At 37.2% G+C, this 21,015-nt stretch overlaps 1 protein-coding gene across 10 annotated transcripts in view; it reads right to left on the bottom strand.

The window, feature by feature from the left end:
- DST (dystonin) overlaps positions 1-21,015 on the bottom strand; it is a 295,384-nt gene that overhangs the window by 1,581 nt on the left and 272,788 nt on the right. For 7 of the 10 annotated variants that reach the window (XM_085056610.1, XM_085056616.1, XM_085056608.1 and 4 more), the window contains 14 exons: positions 20,154-20,282; positions 16,624-16,767; positions 15,605-15,793; positions 14,851-14,980; positions 13,874-14,037; positions 13,387-13,549; positions 11,790-11,944; positions 11,555-11,629; positions 10,686-10,703; positions 7,560-7,677; positions 5,193-5,261; positions 4,232-4,431; positions 3,666-3,776; positions 842-965 (listed from right to left, as the gene is read on the bottom strand). In XM_085056610.1, the coding sequence (XP_084912736.1) occupies positions 842-965; positions 3,666-3,776; positions 4,232-4,431; positions 5,193-5,261; positions 7,560-7,677; positions 10,686-10,703; positions 11,555-11,629; positions 11,790-11,944; positions 13,387-13,549; positions 13,874-14,037; positions 14,851-14,980; positions 15,605-15,793; positions 16,624-16,767; positions 20,154-20,282 (1,789 nt within the window). The remainder of the gene's footprint in view (positions 1-841; positions 966-3,665; positions 3,777-4,231; positions 4,432-5,192; positions 5,262-7,559; positions 7,678-10,685; positions 10,704-11,554; positions 11,630-11,789; positions 11,945-13,386; positions 13,550-13,873; positions 14,038-14,850; positions 14,981-15,604; positions 15,794-16,623; positions 16,768-20,153; positions 20,283-21,015) is intronic. The other 3 variants (XM_085056615.1, XM_085056617.1, XM_085056618.1) reach the window with 2 other exon arrangements.

Genomic DNA, 21,015 nt, shown 5'->3' with positions numbered 1-21,015 from the left:
TGAGAAGATGAGTTTTTAGCAAGCCTGCTAAGAAATAGCCTGCCCAGACAATGTGCCATGAAGAAAAAAACACAACAAGGAATCTTAAACAGAAAACAATTCATGTGGTTTTTCATAATTTTCCAATTACTTTTAAAGTATTTTTGATCTTCAGAAATCTGGCTCCCTGTATGTGTGAAGAACACCGTGTTGAAACTGAAATCTTAGGTGGCTTGTTTTTCAAATCACCTGTAATTTAAGACATGTACTCTTTGATCAGGACTTTCCAGTACTGCTGAGTATGCTTTGCAGAGCCTAAGCTGTGGGAAGCCAGCAGAGCTATCTTCTGTTCTAACCCTCCAGCCCTCTCCCTTACACAGAGCTGCTCTGAGCATCCTGGAAGAGCACAGCTTCATTGCTTTCTATTTTCATATACTGATTTAAAAATCTCTATGGGATATTCCATTAATAAGGTCATCTACAGCTGCTCCCTGCAGTGTTTTCAAAATAAATGGACAAGTCATGACTAAGTGACCCCTTTGCTTCATCACAATTGGGAGTAACTTGAATACTGTAAAGAACTGGATCCTTCATGTAAACACTTCTTCCCTAGTTCCTTGGGCAGATCCATTAGAGGTACCATTGTCAAGAAGATTGCAGTCATGAATTTGCACATCCAGAGCTGAACATACCTGCTGTGCAACCGTGTGAATGGATTATGTGCACCCTCAGCAATTGACAGACAGTAGGACTTTCACTCCTTCCCACTCTTCTGAAATCTCCCTTGAACCCTAATGTGACCTTAAGTATTCAGGTGACAAACAAAGCAAGTGGTAGATCAATCTCTGAAGTTGACACTCACCTGCAAACTGAGCTCTGACTCTGGTAGCTGCTGTTGACAGGATGCCACTGTCTTCTCCTGAGTGGAAACCCTTCCCTGATAGATACCCTGGCAGTCTGAGTTTACTTCCTTGAATTGGTGTTCCCTATGCAAAATAAAACACACAAACAAATGCTTTTTTAACCGAAGAAAAGCACTGGTATTAGGTGCTAAGTAGCTTAGAATATGATCATCATAACAACATCCACGGTGAATCTGAAATACTGGTTTGAGCCACTATGGACATTATTCATAATGTGAAGTTTAGAATGTTCCTTTAGAGTTTGAATTTGAAGTAGTCCAAGTGTAAAAGAACAACAATAAAAAATAATTTTAACAGTCTGCTTAACATTTTAACATCTTTGTGTGTATTTTAATGCACATAAAGAAAAGAACTACCTTATAATTAGTCAAGCATGTAAGATTAGTTGATGGTACATACTGAGATTTTATGTCTGCATAGCTTGACTTTCCACCATTCTGGCTGTAGTCATAGATGATGAAAATATTTGTAAAACTGAAACAAGGCTACCAAATTTCAAAAATCTTTTGCTAGGAAAAAGCAAAACCAAACCAAAACAACAAAAAACAGAAAAAAGGGCATAGAACTAATTTAAAAAGTTCCAGTTAACAACATGCTGTCTTACAGTATCTCTACTATACAGTCTTACCATGCCTGCTTTCTTATTTCTGAAATGAGTCTTGATTTACAATCTGCCCCAAATCAGAAAATTTCTTTCACAGCCACAAAAATTGAATCTTCAATTTTTAAAATGCATATTGCTCACTAAATAAGGTGTATGCAAATAAGATAAAAACTACAGTATTCATTAATTGATTTCATTAACACAAAAATACTACATAAATATCCAAAATTAAGAACAGTGCAGTGATGAATTCAGTATGTGGAATGGCCTGGATCCCAGGATCCTGTGTTCTGTGCCTTTGATCCCCATAGAATTATAGGTAAAATTAGGGACTGAAAACCAAGACCCAGAGGAGTGTGTTGGTTGCTGCCTTGAGCTAAGAACAGAGCAGAGGCCTGGCAGGAGCTTGCCTGGCAGCTGCCAGCTCAGACCACTTCTGGCACTTGTGAACAAAAGAGCACTGAGGTGCTACAGAGCAGACAATCTGCTGGCTCTGTCAGGGAAGGTCACAACATTAAACTCTCGTTAAAGCCAAGTACAGTGCTTGACATACAGCTAGCCACACCCAGAAAATCTGCTATACAGACACTGCTTGAAGGATAAGGACAAAGGGAACACTATTACCTCCACTGAAGCTGCTGCACTCTGGGCAAGGCATTGGGATAGAATCACTGGTGCAAAAAATAAAACTAGTCTGTTCTTCAGCTTTGCCTGAAGCCCAAATGCAGTTTTACATATAAAATTAATAACTGCTCTCTTGGGCAGTAAATGCCACAGAATGCCTTAGAAATTCACTGCAACCTCCCCCACCCTAACCATTCCATTTATAATCGTAAACCACACTGGCTTACATAAAAGAAACTCACTGAAATTACTGGCGGTTGGAAGAGCAAATAAGAAATACAGTGCCCCCATATGAAATCAGGCCAGCTGCTTTCCTGTCATTGTAATTCAATGAAAACAACACCTTTCCATGTCTATAAACACTTTAATGTACCATCAATTAATCTTTCACTGCAGTTACCAGCTAAGAGATGAAAGAAAACAGAGCAATATATTAGAAACTGACAACTGACTAAACTCTGTGCTGTTAATCATTCTAAGCTACAGCCCTGTGGGCTTGCAGTGCTGTATCCACAGACACACCTGCAGTGTGCACAACACACACAAAAGGAGGTAGGGAGAAGTTTACTGTGCATCTGTGAGCAAAACCATGCTGAGGTTAAGGAAACTTTGCACCAGAACGTGCAACACGAACAGCAATAGGCATCAAAGTGCAGATTTGAAAAGCAGATACAACAGAGGGGGTGGTAGCACAAGCTTCTCCTCTCCAAGGCCTCCATCCAACCCAGGCAAGAGTAACTCCCACAAATGACACATCAGTGTGCAGCCTAATCCAGCTGAAATCTTTTCACTGACTGTAATGACATTAGAGGAAACACTTTGGCTCCAAGCCCCTTCAAATTTTGGTCATACAGCCTAATTGCCAGCACAATCCTAATTGCTATACTAGCAATTTCCATGTAAGCCATGCTAGTTTCCTGTTAAGTCATCAAATAGCTATCCTATTAGAGCAATGATTGGTCAGTACCCCCCTGAACAAAACTTCCAGTTGTTGTACAGATTTATATATCACAGTCAGACTAGACTTTTGTGCCATCTCCTTCACAGTGACTGGGTATTTCTTTATTTAGTGGTTTTGCACTAGAGATTATGATTTATTAATCTCATGCCTGCAGTTCAGAAACACTGTAGTATTTTAGGAACTCAAGTAAAGTAAACAATTTTAGGAAAGAAACCTTCAAAGTATAAGAAATGCTTTATTATTATTTTTAGGTACTTTTCAACATTTACTCAAGCATTTCATTCCATACTTTTATTATTTATTAACTATTTGATCTTTTGACATACATTCATTGAGGCTCAGTTTTCCTAAAATGAAAAAACCATGAGAAATAGTACATTAAAAAAAACCCCAAACCCACACTTGGGAGGGGGGGAGAAGTATGAAATAATTTCACAAAGGTCTAAAATAAAGACAATGCATTAATATGCACAGGATGTTGCAGCTCTGAAGCACTGAAACTCTAGTGGCTGTTAGTGAAGTGAGAGTTTTAGTGAAGGAAGTCATTAGACTAGAATTTCTGTCCTTACTGTACCTCTGCAGATGACCCTTGATAGTCTGAGGATTCTGGTGGCTTAGAAGGAGTTGATGTTTTGCTGTTTGTCAACCATGGTTTACCATAGTTGCGTGTTAAATGATGTGGTGTCTGTATGAAACAATGGTAAATCAAAATATGAAGGACAGTAGAGGAAAACAGCATCATGGAGAAGGATACCCAGGCTTTCACAGGGAGATCAAATCTCAGTAGAAATAAAAACTAAGCAGAAAGAGTTAATGACAAATGTTCTAAAATGAAGCGATGACATAGTTTATTTTTTAAATGAAATTGAGAGGTTTGTTGATCTTTCAGAGCAATTCCCAAATTGCCAGTTAGCTCATGTGGCACCTTAAACGTAGAAATTCTTCTACCACTATGTTACAAACAGTAGAGGAAACACATTGAAAAGACTACTCAGATCCTCCCCAGTCTATGAAATAAAATGGAAATACTTTTTCTCCATGAGCTAGAGAAAGCACCAATATTACTGGAGCAAAGAAAACCCCAAAATTCAATATATACCCCATTTGTTAACCAATGCAGTCTTGTACATTTTTCCTTACCTTCGGTGTACTTGTAGTAACTGCCTGTGGGGCAGCTGCCTGGCCAGCTTGACTTGACAGAGAAGTAGATCTGTTGGGAGAAGCACCTCTTGAAGAGGGTCGTGATCTGCGGCCCCTTGGTCGGAAAGCTGCCATGCTCTGACTGGCACCATCTGCCAAAATGAATTTTTCACGCAGCTCCACGTTTGTCCTCCCTTTAGCTGCAAAGAAAGGTGCTCATTTAGTCAGACATGAAAGCTGTCACAAGGCTGTTTATTGCCATTTTTGCCATGCCAACTCCAACACATTTTAACAATAAATAAAATGCATTATTGTGTAATGCATTTATTTTGGACACAGAAGAGTTATGTGCAGAATTCACTTATTCTAATACTTTATGCCAGCAGGAATGAACCACTGTCAAAGGAAGTCAGCGTGATAATGGAATGCTCAACGTGCTATACCATTGTTAATCAATCAACTATTAATACATAGACACAACCTGATGGGCAGTTTTGGTAACTCTACAGCTATTCATAATAAATAATACTTGCTTGGATGCTCTAGAAGAAATAGCTAAATACAAATTACAGGAAAGCAGCAAATATATTTATTCAAAACTATGAAGTTATGTAGTTTGGCAACATGCAATGATGAACATAAAACCCAAACTATGATGAGGTAATTGGTGGCTAAGCACTCACACACACATAGAAACACACATATGAGAGAATGTTCTGCATGAATAAATGCAAGACATGTTAGCATTTAACTGTATCAGTGTGAATGACAATTGTTTTTGAAACACTCTTCAAGCGTGTCAAAAAAATTAGCTTGCAAAGCACCAGCCCATGTAGGAACATGTTAAGCTAAATACAATGGGTGAAGCATATTGTTAAAAGTATAAATATATTACAAAAGTGGGAGGGAAATGAAGAGAGAGAAGAACAGGGGAAGGAGACAAAGAGAGGGGTTTGCCAACCTATAGTAGGCTGAGTGGTAATTGAAGAGTTTGATTCCGAACGTAACATTTTACTCCCGTGATGATGAACTAGAAAAAATGACACAGGACATGGGTCACATTAAAGAAAATCGTTAGCAGGAGAAGAAATCAAGTACAGCAGCTGCATATGCAAGAGGCTTGGAGCACCAGGCCAAAAGACAAGACTTAGGCAAAAGCTGTCCCTAAGTGCTCTGAGGTGAGTTCTCAAAGGTCTCCTAGGCAAAAAGGAAATGGCGTTTGGAGAGACTCGGCTACAGTACCAAGTACACTTGTGTAACAACAGTATTTATCTGCTGACAAAAAGAAGTAACATAAGCTTAAGTGGTTTTATATGACTAGGTGCAATAGTTTTAAAGCTATTTATCACAACAGTTCTTTGCAATGTGATTTATCTGAATACCCAAGGAGCACTTGGTGGAAATGCAAATTTGCTAGGTGAAGTGGTTTAGGAAACATTTGAACCTGCATCACTGACTTCAACCAGACAAGGATTAGGTACCAATGCACAATGTTCAGTGATGTCCAGTTGATTTTACAGAGACCAGCACTCTTAAGACCCACTGTGTTGACATCTGCTCACATAAACCCAAGACAAAGGGATAAAGTACTATAGACAATACTGAGGACTGTAATAAGGAATTCCAATAATTTAATTGGATAGTTATCAAGTATTGTATCTCTCAGTGTCAACCCAGGAATGGATTGCAACAGTCTACCTGTCAATAGGCCTGAGAAAAATGTTTGGAATACAACAGAACTAACCAAGTTAACCCTTCAATGAAGCCAGATCTTTTGAAGCGCATTTTATTCTCTATTACCCTGCACTATTCAGGAATAGAAGTAGAAAGTAATAAAAGAAAGATGACTCTGCAGGCATAAATGACTTTTCTATAGTGCAAAATCAGGTGCTAAATTTCAGGCAGACCTGTGATAACACCAATAAATATAATATTACTCTTATATTTAATAAACAATATATGCAATATATTGGTAAGCTAAAAAGGACTATATTTAACCCTAAAGCCAAAAAAAGTCACATACATGATCATAAGATTATGGCAGCACTTTTATGATACTATGATAAGAAGTTTTATGGGCACCTTTTTAGCCTGTAGATAAAGGTTTCTAGGCCTTAATGACACACTGCAAATCCTTATAGGGTTCTGGTTTTTTGGATTTAACAGAGTTTTATGGTAGCTTCTTTTTGGATTTAACATCCTTTACTTAGCGTGACAACTGCTGCAAATACAAGGTCTCCACCCTCTCAAGGTGTGTATGAAGCTGTTTAGAAACTTGTCCCCAAGTAGAAGCTGTGTAAAAAGGCTGGCCCTGGAGTAAGATCTGGAAGACAGCTAATGTCATTGTCTTCACTAGCTCACTTTCCTCTTCTGAACCCTTCTGTGCTGTTCTCACACTATTACAATACTGATTATTATTATTATTATTATTATTATTATTATTATTATTATTATTATATTTTACAGAACTCCTAGGAAGTAAAAATGTAGTAAATTTAATGCTGCTAGTTAATAGAGTATTGCCTAGCTACAGAACATCAGATCACTCTGAAGACAGAGAACATTAATTTCTGCAGTTTTACTACTCTGGCTGCTATTTGTCTTGTGTCTCTCCCACTCCCTTCCCAAATGGTTTCTTTCCTATTTCCAGCTGTTTCTCCAAGAACAGAGCCAGACAGAGCCTACCTTCCATGGCCTTTCCATTGCTGTGTACTGAGAACACAACTCATCTGCTGCAATGCCCTGGAGGGCTCAGTGATAGAGCACTCCCTGCTCCCCAGGAGCATGACATCCTCTGGACCAGAACATTTTCCACTTGCTTTGTATAAGGCTCAGGGCCCTACAAAGTGCTCCTGGGGAAGATGCCCAGGAAAAGACAGGGTTACAAAGGCAGAGACTGAAAGACTGGGAACAGTCACCGGCCAGAATTTTTTGTAGTGGTGGTGTTACTCATCAATTCAATTGCCTTATTTTGATTTACTGTCTTGCTGAGAAGGTTTACTGGACATTTCTGTGTGCTATTTCTGCCAAGTCATACAAGCTGCTTACATGCCATAAACTCTATCTGGGCTATGTTCAGCTCTTACTTACAGCACTGTAACACTGAAGGAACTGTGTAGAAGACACCACAGTTATTCCAAACATACATCAGTGCAACTGAAGAGGATCTCTAACATGGGATTTCAAGTTTACAAAAACGTGACATTTAGTGAGATGATGTTTACAACAACTGGCATTTTATATGACTCAATCTCCATCTTTAGACAATGAATGGTGACTGCATCCAAATAATGTGCTGCAAGTCCATTTTAACAGTTCTGTTACATACCCCGGCAAGGATCATTTTTCACTAAGAATTCATCAAGTGCCATCCAGCCACCTCCAACACGGACCATGACTGTACTTCTTAGGATCCGAACAAGGCGCAGCTGTTGAGAGTCACCAAACTGCAAAAAAAACCCACAAATGACAGTCTGAGGTTCTCAGGCATTCAGATGCAGTTCAACACTGATAGGTTAAAAAAATCAGACATTTAAAAGAGTTTATTTTGACATTTAATTATTAGTAAGTGCTAAAAAAATCAATTTATTTATGCAGATTATTAAAGCTGTTAAGATTTCAAATCAGATGGCACTGCATTAATCACAAGAAAATGGCAGGATGGTAAGAAAGAAACTCAGGTTTAATTTTATGCTTGATTCTCAACTGTCTGGGGTCATAAAGGAAGCAAAATTAGTAATACATTATTTAATTGGTTACAGTCTGCTTTTGTGCAAATTAATGAGGACCTATTTGCACTATTTCACTGGTAAAATCTTAAGCAAACACTCTTCTGCAATAGTCTTGATTTTTAATGTTGTCAGCTGAAAGGAAGGCAGCATCGCTTCAAACCATCAGTATATGTTCTGGAAATTCAATGTGTTATGAGTGTTGCACAGTTCCATCAATTGATTCACCTATGGGATTATTTTCAGGTATAGCACTACAGTGCTGACACTGCTTACCTATAGCAAGATGCATGTGGGAAGGGAACATTAAAGAAGTAATGAATGATTGATAACTAAAATTACTGTCCAGTGTTATAAACTGAGTGTCATTCCTCTGTCTACACATCAAGGTTCTTCACAATTCAGAGATGCACAACAATCTGTTTCACACTAAGTTCCTGTATGAGTCCATTCTTCCTTTGGGCTGATGGCCAGGCCTAATGAGTATTTTGCCCTGGAAACCTGGGTAACAAAACCTGTACGCAGTACCTTCACTCAAATTCAGAACAAAGAAAGCATGACCAAAATGTTGACCTCACAATCTCAAGAAAATTAACCAGAAGAATTCAGTACTTTCTAGCCAGTGCTACTAAAATATCTGGATACCAGACCACCAGGCCAAGTGCAGTGCACTCTCACACAAACATGCAGAGCACTCACTAAAACCAACGGGAGTCAAATGAACCTCTTTGGGACAATCTCTGACCGTGGGAGAAGGCTGGCCATAATTCAGCTGTACCTACTTGCTCCAGTGAGGGGACTGAAATGCTCTAAATGCAAACCACACAACAAATGTGCTCCCTCTTGTTAGATGACTGTAGTTGTTTGGTACTAATCAAGCCAAGAAGAGAGAATAAGTTTAAAGGAATATTACTTTTAGGAACCAAACAAAAGCAAAGCGTGCTGCTTAATTCAATAATAAATTGTGTTTCTTATAAGTAAGAACATTGACATGAGCATTATTTGTAAGGGCATTTTAATAATGTATTCAGTATGTGCCAAACAAAGAACCATTTCATATAGGTAGATCAAAGCTTTTAAGAAATGGCATCCAAATTGATGCTGTTTATTTTCATTGGCTTGCTCCTACCAAGAATTTTTCCTTGTGATTCTGAAGATACTATCTTTCTTCTTTATTTTTTTCACCATCCCAGCCTAATTAGTCAGTTAGACCCCATCAGGTAACTACACCAAGGGTCAAATACAGTGTGCTTTGGAAACTGCCCACCTAGCTGTGATTAATTTTGAAGCTGGGGCTCCTGGAAGGTAACACAGTAATACAATAGTATCTATCTACGGAGGCATTTCTTCTTATGGTAACTCAGTTGATTTCCTTCCCAAAATAGCCTGGATACCAACTTTCTTTAAACAGTATTTAAAATTGTTTCAAATAACCAGAGGTAAAACCATGAAGGAGTTTAAGCTACAAAAAGGCCTGTTCTTGACAATAGCCTGTAGGTGCCGTTCTGCATCAGTAAGACTTAGATGCTCTTAAGAAATGCTATATGTTTCCCAGATCTGAGAGTACAGATGATAGATAAGAGGATTAACATAATTTCAAACAGTTCTTTCAAAAAGAGACTTGTTCTATATATGGAAAATATTTTAAATTATTGCTTAGATATATTGCTTGAGGCATGTGGCAAGATTATCCACTGCTCTGTGCTTTCTGTAATACTTCAACACGCTCTGCTAGTAAACACGAGTGCACCCACACTTTCAACATCTTGAGATTTAAAATAGCTATTGCTGTTAACACTAGCATGTCCAGAATGGGTTATACCCATTATTGCCTTTTTAAAAGCATAAGGCAGTAAGAGTATCTGGTATCTGGTTTGCATAATGTGTTTCCATTCTTACTGGACAGATATGATTTAGCACTTCAGGAAGCTGTGTATCAGTCTGTAGCACAGGAGTAAATGCTGGGTAGTGCTTCTCCTGAGGGAGGACTCACCAGTGACCCAGCTGACACAAAGTATTAAACACAGCTCCTATACATTAAAGACTTGCCATAGCTCCTTGAAAACACTTTGGGAGAGGAATTAATTCAAATGAGAACAGCAATTTTACTTTGCCTATTTAAAAAATATATATTTAATGATTCACTGTGTCAGTACCTAAAATAATAACAATCAGCTAGGTTCTTAATCAGTCTGCTTGATTGTGTAGAGACTGTTCCTTTTTTTCACAAAGATGGAACTATTTTTTGTGCAATTTGCACTAAATAAGTGATACAACACTGGGATCTGTTTACCATGATTAGCCTTTAATTGAGTAGCCTAAAAAATATTACAGAATTTTGAAGGATTTGACTATAAAACTGGAAACTGATTAGATGATCATAATCTCTACAATTGCAATTTAAACGCTCAAGGTTTTTTGCTGTGGGAATTGCTGCTGACCATTATCTGGTTCCTTAAAAGTAATCTTCTTAATGAGAAAAATGGCCAAAGAAAGCTGGTGAGGGATTGTAGAGGAGGGATCCTGAGACAAGGAATGCTCCATAGCATTTAAAGAAACACCACAGCTGACCAGCAATGAATTAGCTGAAAATGAAAGGATGGCAAGAAGACTGACCATTGCAAGCTTAAATCACTATGCGTTAGAAAAGAAATTTAAAAAAAAAAAAAAAAAGAGGAGGAAAAAAAAAAAAAGGAAACTTCATAACACATTCCACTGGTTTATACCTGATTTCCCAGGAAGAACTGATAAGAAATGAAAAATGGAAGAAAGACACGATTAGTTTACAGGAAATTCTCTACATGACTCTAGAACACATGCAAACTAACACATTAGACATTCTAAATAAAGTATCTACTTGAGAGATGAGCAGGTAGCTAGCCATCCAGAGACTGAATATTGGAAAATATTCAAGGCCTTCGTTTCCTTTCCATTGCTGTTTCTGTGGTCTTTTAAAATAATCTACAAGTACTTATTAATCTCTCTTAGCCAAATATTGCATATTTTACCTGAAATTGTTCTGGTTATTGAATCCAGCGGTAGCAGATCTTTCTCTATTCTGTGATATTTATTCTTCTGTGATCTAAAATCATTCTGCAGCTTTCTAACACTTTGCTTATATTCAGAAATATGTGTGTTCCAATAAAATGGCAAAAGAGTGTAAAAATGATTGAATACATTCTGGTGACAGATTTTTGAAGCACAACACAATACCACAAGAAAATATCAGTCGTTTAATGAAAATAAGAGAAAATCCCCTACAGTTTAAACATTTTAGGTATCCAGGCAAAAAGATAAGCTTTTGAGGAGATATTGTATGTAGGTATGCATGTGTATATATGTGTGCAGTTAGCTCTTAAAAATTCCTACAATTGAAGACAGCTTTAGTGGTTTCAGTGAAGATAAATGCAAACACCAGCATTTTTTCCATATTTTTAGTCTATATGTTCTAATCAGAAACAACAAAATTTAGACAAGCTTAAAGAAAATGTGTAATTGTCATACAAGATTCCTATGAATTCATATAGCCTAATTCCTTGTGTAAGCCATGTCATATGAAGAAAGCTGAAAGAACTGAGCTCCTTATAAGACTTACCCTGTACTTGTTATCCCCAATCTGTTCCACTTGAAACCGTTTTGCACATTTACACTTCGCTACCTGCCTTGTAACCTGCAAAAAAACGCAACTGGATAATTACTGTAAATATCACATTTCCAAAGATTCATGAACTTAGTAAACTTGAAATTAAATAGGAGTGAAAATAAAATTAATTATTACAGAATGTGACCCCAGTGGAAAAGAATGCAACCTAAGAAAGTAGAGAACATACCTCATCTTCAATTTTGTCAGCATCTGTGAGAGGCTTGTATGCATCCTTGTTTGGATGAAGAGCTGCTACAAATTCATAATAGTCAATATAACCATCACCATCTCTATCAAAAATGTCTGCAACAGCACTCATTTCAAGTCGGCTTGTGGGGAATTCTGCAGGACAAAGACAACAATACACGTTAAATTTTTTTGGTTTTTCAATCCAATTACGATGAGAGAATTTATCACAAATACTAAAAGGTGATTAGGTATTTGGTGAGAGATAGTGCTTATCAAAACCAAAAAGGACATTCGAACAAGTGAAGGAATCTTTTGGAAAAAAATCCAATCTGGATCTCCATTGTTACCCAAATGTTGGATTAAAATGAGTACTATAGTGTGGCTTGACGATAGACACCAAAGCAATGGCAAAGATTAAACTGTAAAATATATCAAGGGGGTGTTAACATTTTGACCTTCAAAGTGCATAAAATACCAGAAATTAACAAGAGAAATAGCGATGAGGAAAGGTCAAGCAAGCATTTCACTGCTAATTAAATTTGGAATGTGAAGCCTTCCCAATGCAGGTCCATGCATGGTGTTTCATGAAGTCCTTCTTTAGATCAAGTTCACAGCAGCAGAGTATTAACCCACACAGAGATTCTCAATGAAATGGTCAAAGAAAATTTCAAGGTGATGAACAGGGATTATATCAGTAGTGTTTGGTGGTCATAATAAACTGACACCAACTGAGTTAAAAGAGTAAACTATTTAACCTCTTGGTGGTATCAGGTTTTTTCATAAATTTCTGTTATTCAAGCAAAGCAGCAATGTCCACATATAGTGATCTTTTACTGCATTTCCTAAAGCAGGGGGAAGATATACACTAAAATGAAATGCTAGAAGCAGCCCAACTCTGAATCTTTACTGTTCAAAGCAAAAGTCTCTATGATCTGAAGATAAAGGATTATTTTAAGTATTAGGCCCTTATCTGTTACAATCTGTCCCTAAAAGGAAACATGATCACATACATGATGTGGAAGACTTACATTACCACCAACTGTGCATATGTATGGAAAACCAATCCATCAGAAAAGCTAGGAAAAGTTCTTTCCTAGTTTGATTCCTTGCATTGTAAGCCTTATAATATAGGTATATGAATATTCTCATTGCTCATAGAAACACTGGTTTCAAAAATTACAGTTTTCTTCTATAATTGAAACTATTCTATGCAAGTTCTTTAATAAAAATTTTATAAACTGATTTTGAAAATCATCTGTAGGTTACAGAAGGTACTTTTTACTATTATGAGTAAACAATGAAAAGTACTTGTTGAAGTAGCTAGTGTACTATAGGAATGACAATCTGAGTTCAGTAAACCAGCATACTAATTAGACAATAATATAAATGTGACATTTGTAATTTGATCCACAATGTAAAATAACCAGTTCCTAGAATCTAGAAATATTTTCAAGTAAAATAAATTAATAATACTCAATAAATTCAAAAAGGAAATTTGTGACATTCTATCACAAAAACTGCATACACTATCTAGACGATAAGAGTTCATGAGATGTTTGTTCCAAGTTCAACATTATGTTGATTTTAAAACTTACTTGAAGAAAGAATTCCATCGATAAATTCCTGTCTTGTAATCTTTCCATCTTGATCTTTATCAATCCTCCTAAAGAAGTCCATCACACGAGACTTCTTATGGTTCATCCATCGCATGTATTTTTTCCTCCAAATATCAAAATCAAAGTTGGCAAATTCTCTCAGCTTAATGAAAAACAGAAAGAACTTTTTTCAGCTGAAATACATCTATCTAGAACATCAATGAGATAGATACCATCTGCATTTTGTTGAATAATTGGTTCTTTGAGGACCTACACAAGCATTTTAAATATCTCAACTTTCCTCATTTAAAATGAGGATGACAGCTTTTAAAGCACATTAAAGCACATGTATCACAGTGTTTTCAGCTAGCTGTGTCATACAATATAACACAACAAATATGGAAGTTGTTTACACCATTGGCAATTTAATTGAGGAAAAAGAAAATTATGCCAAAAGTATGTATATTCTGTACAGTGCTTTTCTGACCTCTTCAAGTCTGTCCAAAGCATCATTAAGTTTTCTTCTCCTTTCCAAGGCCAGAAGCCAAACCTGCTGCCATTTGCTGACTAAAAGGTTTACCCGTGGATTCTTGGTTTCGATTTGTGCCTGGGCTGCTGACGGATAAATGCCTGGTGTTGGGGAACGCTTTCCTGTTAAAACATGATAAAATGCATAGGTCTCACCCAGTTCAAACAAAACAAATGTTCACATGAAGGGCACTTGACCTTCCTAAAATTATTCCTTCCTGTCCCAAATAAGGAGGTCACACCCCAATACGACTTCATATAATGGGATTTTTTCTTTTTTTTCCCCCCCCATTGCTGAGGAACAACCCAGTGGTGATTATAGACTCTTATCTAGCCAGAAGCAGCTAGTAATGGCTCCACACTAGTCAAGCTGCACAGGTTAAATTAAATCTTTGTAAATCTCTCAGAGCTGTAAAGTAAACAACCTCATTTTAGAAGCAGGTTCCATGTACGGGTAAGTACAAAATACAATGGGTAAGTATATCTAAAAATACAAAAAGCAATTTCCTTGCTTGATGATTCACTTTCCATTCAGCTTCACTGAATACACTTCTAACTGGATTAATATAATTTTATAGACAGTAAGAGCACAATTTTGTCTCTACATCTTTATGTGAAGTTGTTTGCACTCTCAGATAATGGTAGATTTGCAAAGACTCAGCATGTACTTGCTCTTAGAAGTTTAAGGGCACATGAAAGGCTGCACACTTTAAAAATAGCTGTTCATGAAGATTAGGACAGAATTTAAAAAGACATGTCCGCTCTGAGAAATCTCTCAATGAATAAAAGAAGAAAGGTAATTAGAAAAGTCAGCCAAGAGAATTTTACCATGTTTCACTCAAAGTCAATCAAACCTATTAGATTATTAGCAATCTGTAAACTTTATAGATAGAGCAATGGTATGTGTGACACACCCCAAAATACGCTGTTACTTACTTCCTGTTCTCCCCTTATCAAGGACAGGAATATGAGATTGTACTGGAGTGGGTTCAAGTGCTTTCCTTTTATAGGTCTTTGTAACTTTATCCACATCAGGCTGTTTTCTGGTCATTTCTTCCATGAATGTCTGCAATCAGATAGAGGTGATCTTAATTAACAATACACAAAAGTAACCACAGGAATGAAAAACACACACAATAGAAAAACACCAAAGTTAAAAAGAAAGGCACAGAAAGACACTTAAAATGCCAGCCTCACAAGACAGACACAGATAAATGTTTTGCAGATAAGAAAAATCAGTAGTATAAGCTTTCAAGATCACTGTGGCCTAGCTGTTAAAAAAAGGCTAAATCTAAATCTGAAAACTAATCTGTCCAACTTCTTTATTAACTGTATATGGTGAGGTGACATATAACAGAATTTTGCCTCTGAGATCCTGCTGTCTCCAGACTGCAGTTCACAGAAGTGAAACAGCTCTGGTGCGTAAGCTGGGGTAAGTCTATGAGCATTCACTACACCAGCAGCTCCCTCTGGACCTCATAAACCTATTCTTGAAATCCAATCAGCAAAGCCACATTGCAACACTGGTTCTAAAGTGGCAGCACAATCATACATTTCATGTGGGTTTTCTTTTATTCCTAGTATTATCCTTGCTTGTTTTCAACTATTATAAGAAAAAATAGCAAAGGAGATTCACACTTGATCACGAAGCCTAGCCCATGTGAGTGACACGTCACTGAATAATCCTTACCTGATGTTCGGCTATAAGCGCTTTAACTTCCTCAATCTCCTGGGGGATAACCTCTTTATCTTTTTCAGTTAGTGTTGTCTCTGCCCACTGCAACCAGGACAGCAAAGCTTCCAGCAATTCCTGGTTAGCAATAAGTGCAGCCAGAGCTCCTGCCAGTCTCTGCTGATGTTGTTTAGCCCATGCTAAGACCTTGACAAAGAAACCAATATGTGAGTATGTGCACATCTGAAATTCTTCACCATGTATTTAAAATTGTTCTGCTAACTGTAAACCCAGAGCTACTTCTTACGCCTACTGATGTTTGAATATCAAAAGTATTAAATAAAGTTGCTGATCACTAACAGTAGCTAGGTAGAATTCCTAGTTCAACACATTTCTTCCACGGATTCAGGATTAGGTGCTGCTAAACACACTAACTAGCATATTCAGCCAACATATTAAGAATTTTAACAATATGTGTTGAATTAGTGAATCATACAGGATTTGGGGTCACTTTTCCTCCTGGCACACCTGAAGCCATACTTTGCTAACACCAGTATTTTGTTTTCTTTAAGCTTAATATCAAACAGAAAATACCACCTAAACAGCTGCAGGTGCAACCTACCTGTAACCACTTAAATAATTTAGGTATCTTCAGGATTAAGAATATGTTGGACTGAAATCCTCTCTAGTGTAATCAGAAAATACTTCAAATTTGCACTATATTTTCTTTCCTTTGTAACTTTTCAATTTCCCCCTAGAAACTATTGGCTTTCCTCATTTGGGAAGTGTCAGACAGTATTTCCTTTAATACATACAAACAAAGAAGCTTGACCATCTGCTTTAGCTCTTAAAGCCCTGTAAGTTTTGAAATAAAGCCTAGGGAAGCATGGTATTCACATCCATCACCATGGGTATTTTAAATGTTTAGCTCTCAGCAGCTGGATCATTTCCTCCCAGTGTAACTACCATGTTAGTTGTCAGCTATGTTCCAGTTAAAGATGGACTGCTCCAATGAAAATGGTTCAACACATACTGACCTCTTCAAACCTGGCTCTGATGATTGTAATCCAGTGCTTAATGGTGGTGATGGAGTCAGGGTGGCAGATAGCCAGAATAGCTTCTCCCATACCTGTTGCTTTATTCAGTTCTGCCTTTTTCTCTTCCAGTTTCTTCATGAATTCCTAAATTAGAGGTAATGATTTTAATTAGATGCTGACAAAATTTGCAAGACAAATCTGAGTGCATAATCTGGAAGTCATGAGCCTCTTGACCACTCAAGCAGATTCAACTCGCAAAAGGCAAGTTTCACTTGTATGAGAAAAGATTAAAACCTTTAAAAAGCCTATTCCACATAAAGTACTAAACAAAGCTCTAAAACCTTTATCCCAGCTTTCCACTCCTTAAAAGCCCACCACACTCTAAATACTTGAAAGATGCATGCCCTTAATACAGAAACAAAGGAAAATCACAGCATTTAGAAGTGCTCTAAACCAACTATACGATGGTTAGAATCACTGTTGGCAACATATCAATGACTTGGGTTGTCAGTTACAGTAATTCTTCAAAATAAACTTTCAAGCTCCTACCAGAGGCTGGAAACGTCCAACTATAATTACATGCTCAGACAAGATGACAGAGGAGTTCAGGAGCAGCTCTACTAAACTAACACAAATGTGACAACTCAGCAGCTGAGGGGGAGAGACACAGCAGGTGGGAATAATCTCATAAAAGCAAAAGTATGTTTACAGCTTTAGGCATCCAAGCTCATAGTCAGTGGTATTCCTATGATGGCAGGACCAGAACTGGGTGCAGAGGAGAAACAAAAAAAATAACTGAAAGGAGGATTTTTCCCATCCTTTCTACATGTTGCATTTCTCTCTTTTATTTTCCTTTTTTTTTTTCTTTTTACCTTTCCCTTTTATTTTTGGTTAATCATTACTATTATAATTGTTTTACTTTTCTGCCTAAATGTTATACAGGTCTGGGTGTCTTTGTGAGCATCCTTAACTGGAACTGCTACTCTCTCTCTCAGTGCCTAGTGGCAATTTTTGTTATGCTTCAACATCTTTAATTAGGCTACAAAATAGAACCATATATCTGAAAGCTTAACTCTTCGTCTCTCCAGCCATAAAGGACTATTTTGGATTAAAGATGAAATTAAAGATGAGCCAAGTCAGATCCTAGACAACTCAAAATCACCAAAACATTGTAAAAACAGCTTCTTCAACAACTCATAATGACCTTATCCTGTGCCTTTACAAAGTAAGTATAAAGTAATTATGAAATAAAAGCATAAAAGACATAATCTCTTCTACCTTATTCTAGAAACCTGCAATATGTAGGCTATATATGTAAAGGGATTTGTTGCTAATTGATTTTGATTTAAGTTTAAATTATTGCCAGAGTTTAAGACCCAAATCATAATAGCAAACCTTCTCTCACAAAAACACATCCTTACAATATTTCAGTTCAACATGGCTTTGGAAAAGTTGGATTGTAATGAGAGATTAAGAAAAAAAGACAGGGCCAGGAAAAAAATGGGCAAAAAACCCATTGTGTTCCCCTGCCCAGCTGTACTAGAATATTTCAAAAATTAAATCTATGACACACTACTCACAGTGTATTCAACTCTCCCTAACTGTATTGAACCCTGTGGCAAACCAGTGATGCAGTTATATTTACAAGAAAGGAGATGGGATGTTTCTCATTGAGCAATGCAGTGCATTAACTCCCTACAGCTGTCAGTCCCTAAAGAGGTGGACAAGTGACAGATATCTGTTTGAGATTGTAGAATTCACTAAATCATGTGCAGTATTCAGGAAGAGAAAAATCAGAAATAGGCATAAAGATGGACCATTTGGATAAAACATTGTCCCGAAGAAACCTTTCTAGATGTAGTTGAATACAAATGCACTAAAACTATTTTATAGGAATCACTGTGACAAAAAGAAGATACATTTCATATTTATGTTATAATTTCAGTCATACATTTTTATGTTAGTATGCAGTATTATAATGCATACATGGTGCTTAAAAGTAATATATATTACTTCTTCCCTTATTTTCTTTTTCTCTTCTTGAAAGCTAATGTTATAAACTTAAAAGGAGAGATCACCTATTCAAGAAAGATTGTGTGAGTTGTAAAACTGTTGTGCTATAATCTTTCTTAGCTTGACAATTTCTCTGTTTCTATCATTTGCCCTTTAAGAGGAAAATGTGGTTGCAAAAACACCTTCTAAAGCCTATTAAAAATTTAAGTACAGTGTGGCCACATCTTACACCAAAGTTGGTTGTGTTGTTCTAGCTATCATCCTTCCCAGCTGGACAGGGTTTCTCAGCGACAAACTTTGCTTTGAGGTTCCAAGTTATGCTTCAGCTTTGGCAGCACAGATTTTGAACTTTAGTACAGAAATATTTTGCTAATCCATCTACAGTGAAGAGGAAGACATTTAGTATTTTATTTTCTAATTATCTCAGTGGATCTAAGATTTCACTCAGTTCTTCCCTGTATTCCCAAGATTAAAAAAATCAAATAAAAGGGAACTGGTGGAGCACATGGGGAGGAGAGGCAGCTAAAAGACAAATTTCATTGCTTTAGAAACATTAGGCTGCTGCTGCCAACATTAGTCAACACACTGTCAGCACATGCTGATGTGTACTTATATTTGATGCACACATACATTCCCAGCTTATGACTAGCACCCAGTTTCCAGGGCCCTAAATTAAAACTGAAATTTTTTTCAAAATATTGCATTCTAAGTATCTTGAAAACTCCTTAGTTAAGAACCATTTAATAGCCATATCTTGCATGCACTCCTCTGTATAATAATATTAACAAACTCAATTTAAACCAGATGCTTTTCCAATCTCCATTTAATAAATTTTGCTATAACTTTCTTCAGAGCAATGATGAACAAATTCAGGATTTATAATTTGTTCTATAACACTGTGGGCACCACATCCTTGGTACTACTTCTGCTGCACTTACAAGAAGTTTTGTGGGGGCTAAACTGTGCATGTTTGTAGCCTCCTGTTTGGAGAGGGGAAATATGACATCTATGATCCTTACTTAGCCATTTTTCCACTGCATTACTGCCAAGTTAGTTTGATGGTCTATAATCTACTATCTGCAATACCTATGCCAGTGTAGTATTTCAGTAGCTAATGCATGTGAAATATGACAGCATGCTGTTTCACCATGACAAAAGATTCATGGATAATAACATGATTCTGCTGACATTAACAAATGACCTTTCAAGAAAAGTATATACATTTTGGTCAGTGGTGCGAAGATGACAGATGCACTTTTGCTACTGTAGCATTCTGTGTTGTAATTGCAGTTGTATTTCCTTAATAAGCCAAGATGACTCAAACAACATCCCAACACCATTCTGGACATCAAACTGTTAACTACATTGAATCTCTAGTTTCTCTACAGAAAGCTTTGCAAACCCCAACACTGGATGCTGGATAGAACTGTATGGGACAGACTCTGCCTCCTTTCCTCTATTTTACTGTCTATCAGAGCAATTAGAATGAAGAGGATCCTCTTCCTTTTCTTGCTTACCCTGTGCTGCTCTATCAGTGTACGCAAAGCCTCTTCATCATCTGGAAGGACGCCGTGGAAACGGAGAGTCTGCTCTGCCTCTGCCAGCCACTCCAAAAGGACATGGACAACAGAGTGGAATTCTTCTGCCTGTTAGGATACAAGAAGCCATGGTCACTCATGAGGTGACCTGACAGACACACTGCAGCTTACACAAGGAGACTGAGCCCACATTTGGAATCATTAATCATCGAGCAGTACTGGCACATTATCTTTCCATTAAAAAGTCAATGATACACTACATTTTCCTAACTGTAAAAATAGCTCATGCTTCCCAAAAAATTATAGGAAGCCTAAAAGCCTGTTCATGCTTTTAGCCATCTCATTTATAGTGTATTTGCGGCTCCGTTGAGAATGTCATGCCTTTACACTGACAAACTACACAGGAGGTGCTTTCAGGGACCAGCTGGAGAGATGAGAACTGTATTTTCTGCACAGCCTAAATCACTAGTTAAGCAAAATGAATTGACAGACTGTTAGAGAGTGACCCTTTTATGCCTGGAGAAAAAAAGAAATCACCTTTGGGTACAGCTATATTCAGACACAATTAGTGTTTGAGGTAAGCTCAGGATTGTGTCTGCTGAGCAAAGCAGAGCAGGAATGTTGTACATAGTGGATACACTGCTACTGCAAGAACCCAATCCTAGCATCAGTCCAAGCTAGTATGTCTTATGAGAGATGTACATTCACATTATCTCTGGTTTGGAAACAATACAGATAGACCTATTTGTTTGAGATTAGAATCAGATTATGTCAACATACTTAGACTGTTGTAGGTCATGACTGCACTCAGCAAAACCCTGTTTTTTCTCCGAAGTACCTC

Source organism: Lichenostomus cassidix, chromosome 3, assembly GCF_008360975.1.
Source record: "Lichenostomus cassidix isolate B80296 chromosome 3, HeHo_3.0, whole genome shotgun sequence".
In the NCBI taxonomy this organism is placed as follows: domain Eukaryota; kingdom Metazoa; phylum Chordata; class Aves; order Passeriformes; family Meliphagidae; genus Lichenostomus; species Lichenostomus cassidix.
Note: the sequence above shows the minus strand (reverse complement) of the source record. Positions and strands in the feature narration are given on the sequence as shown.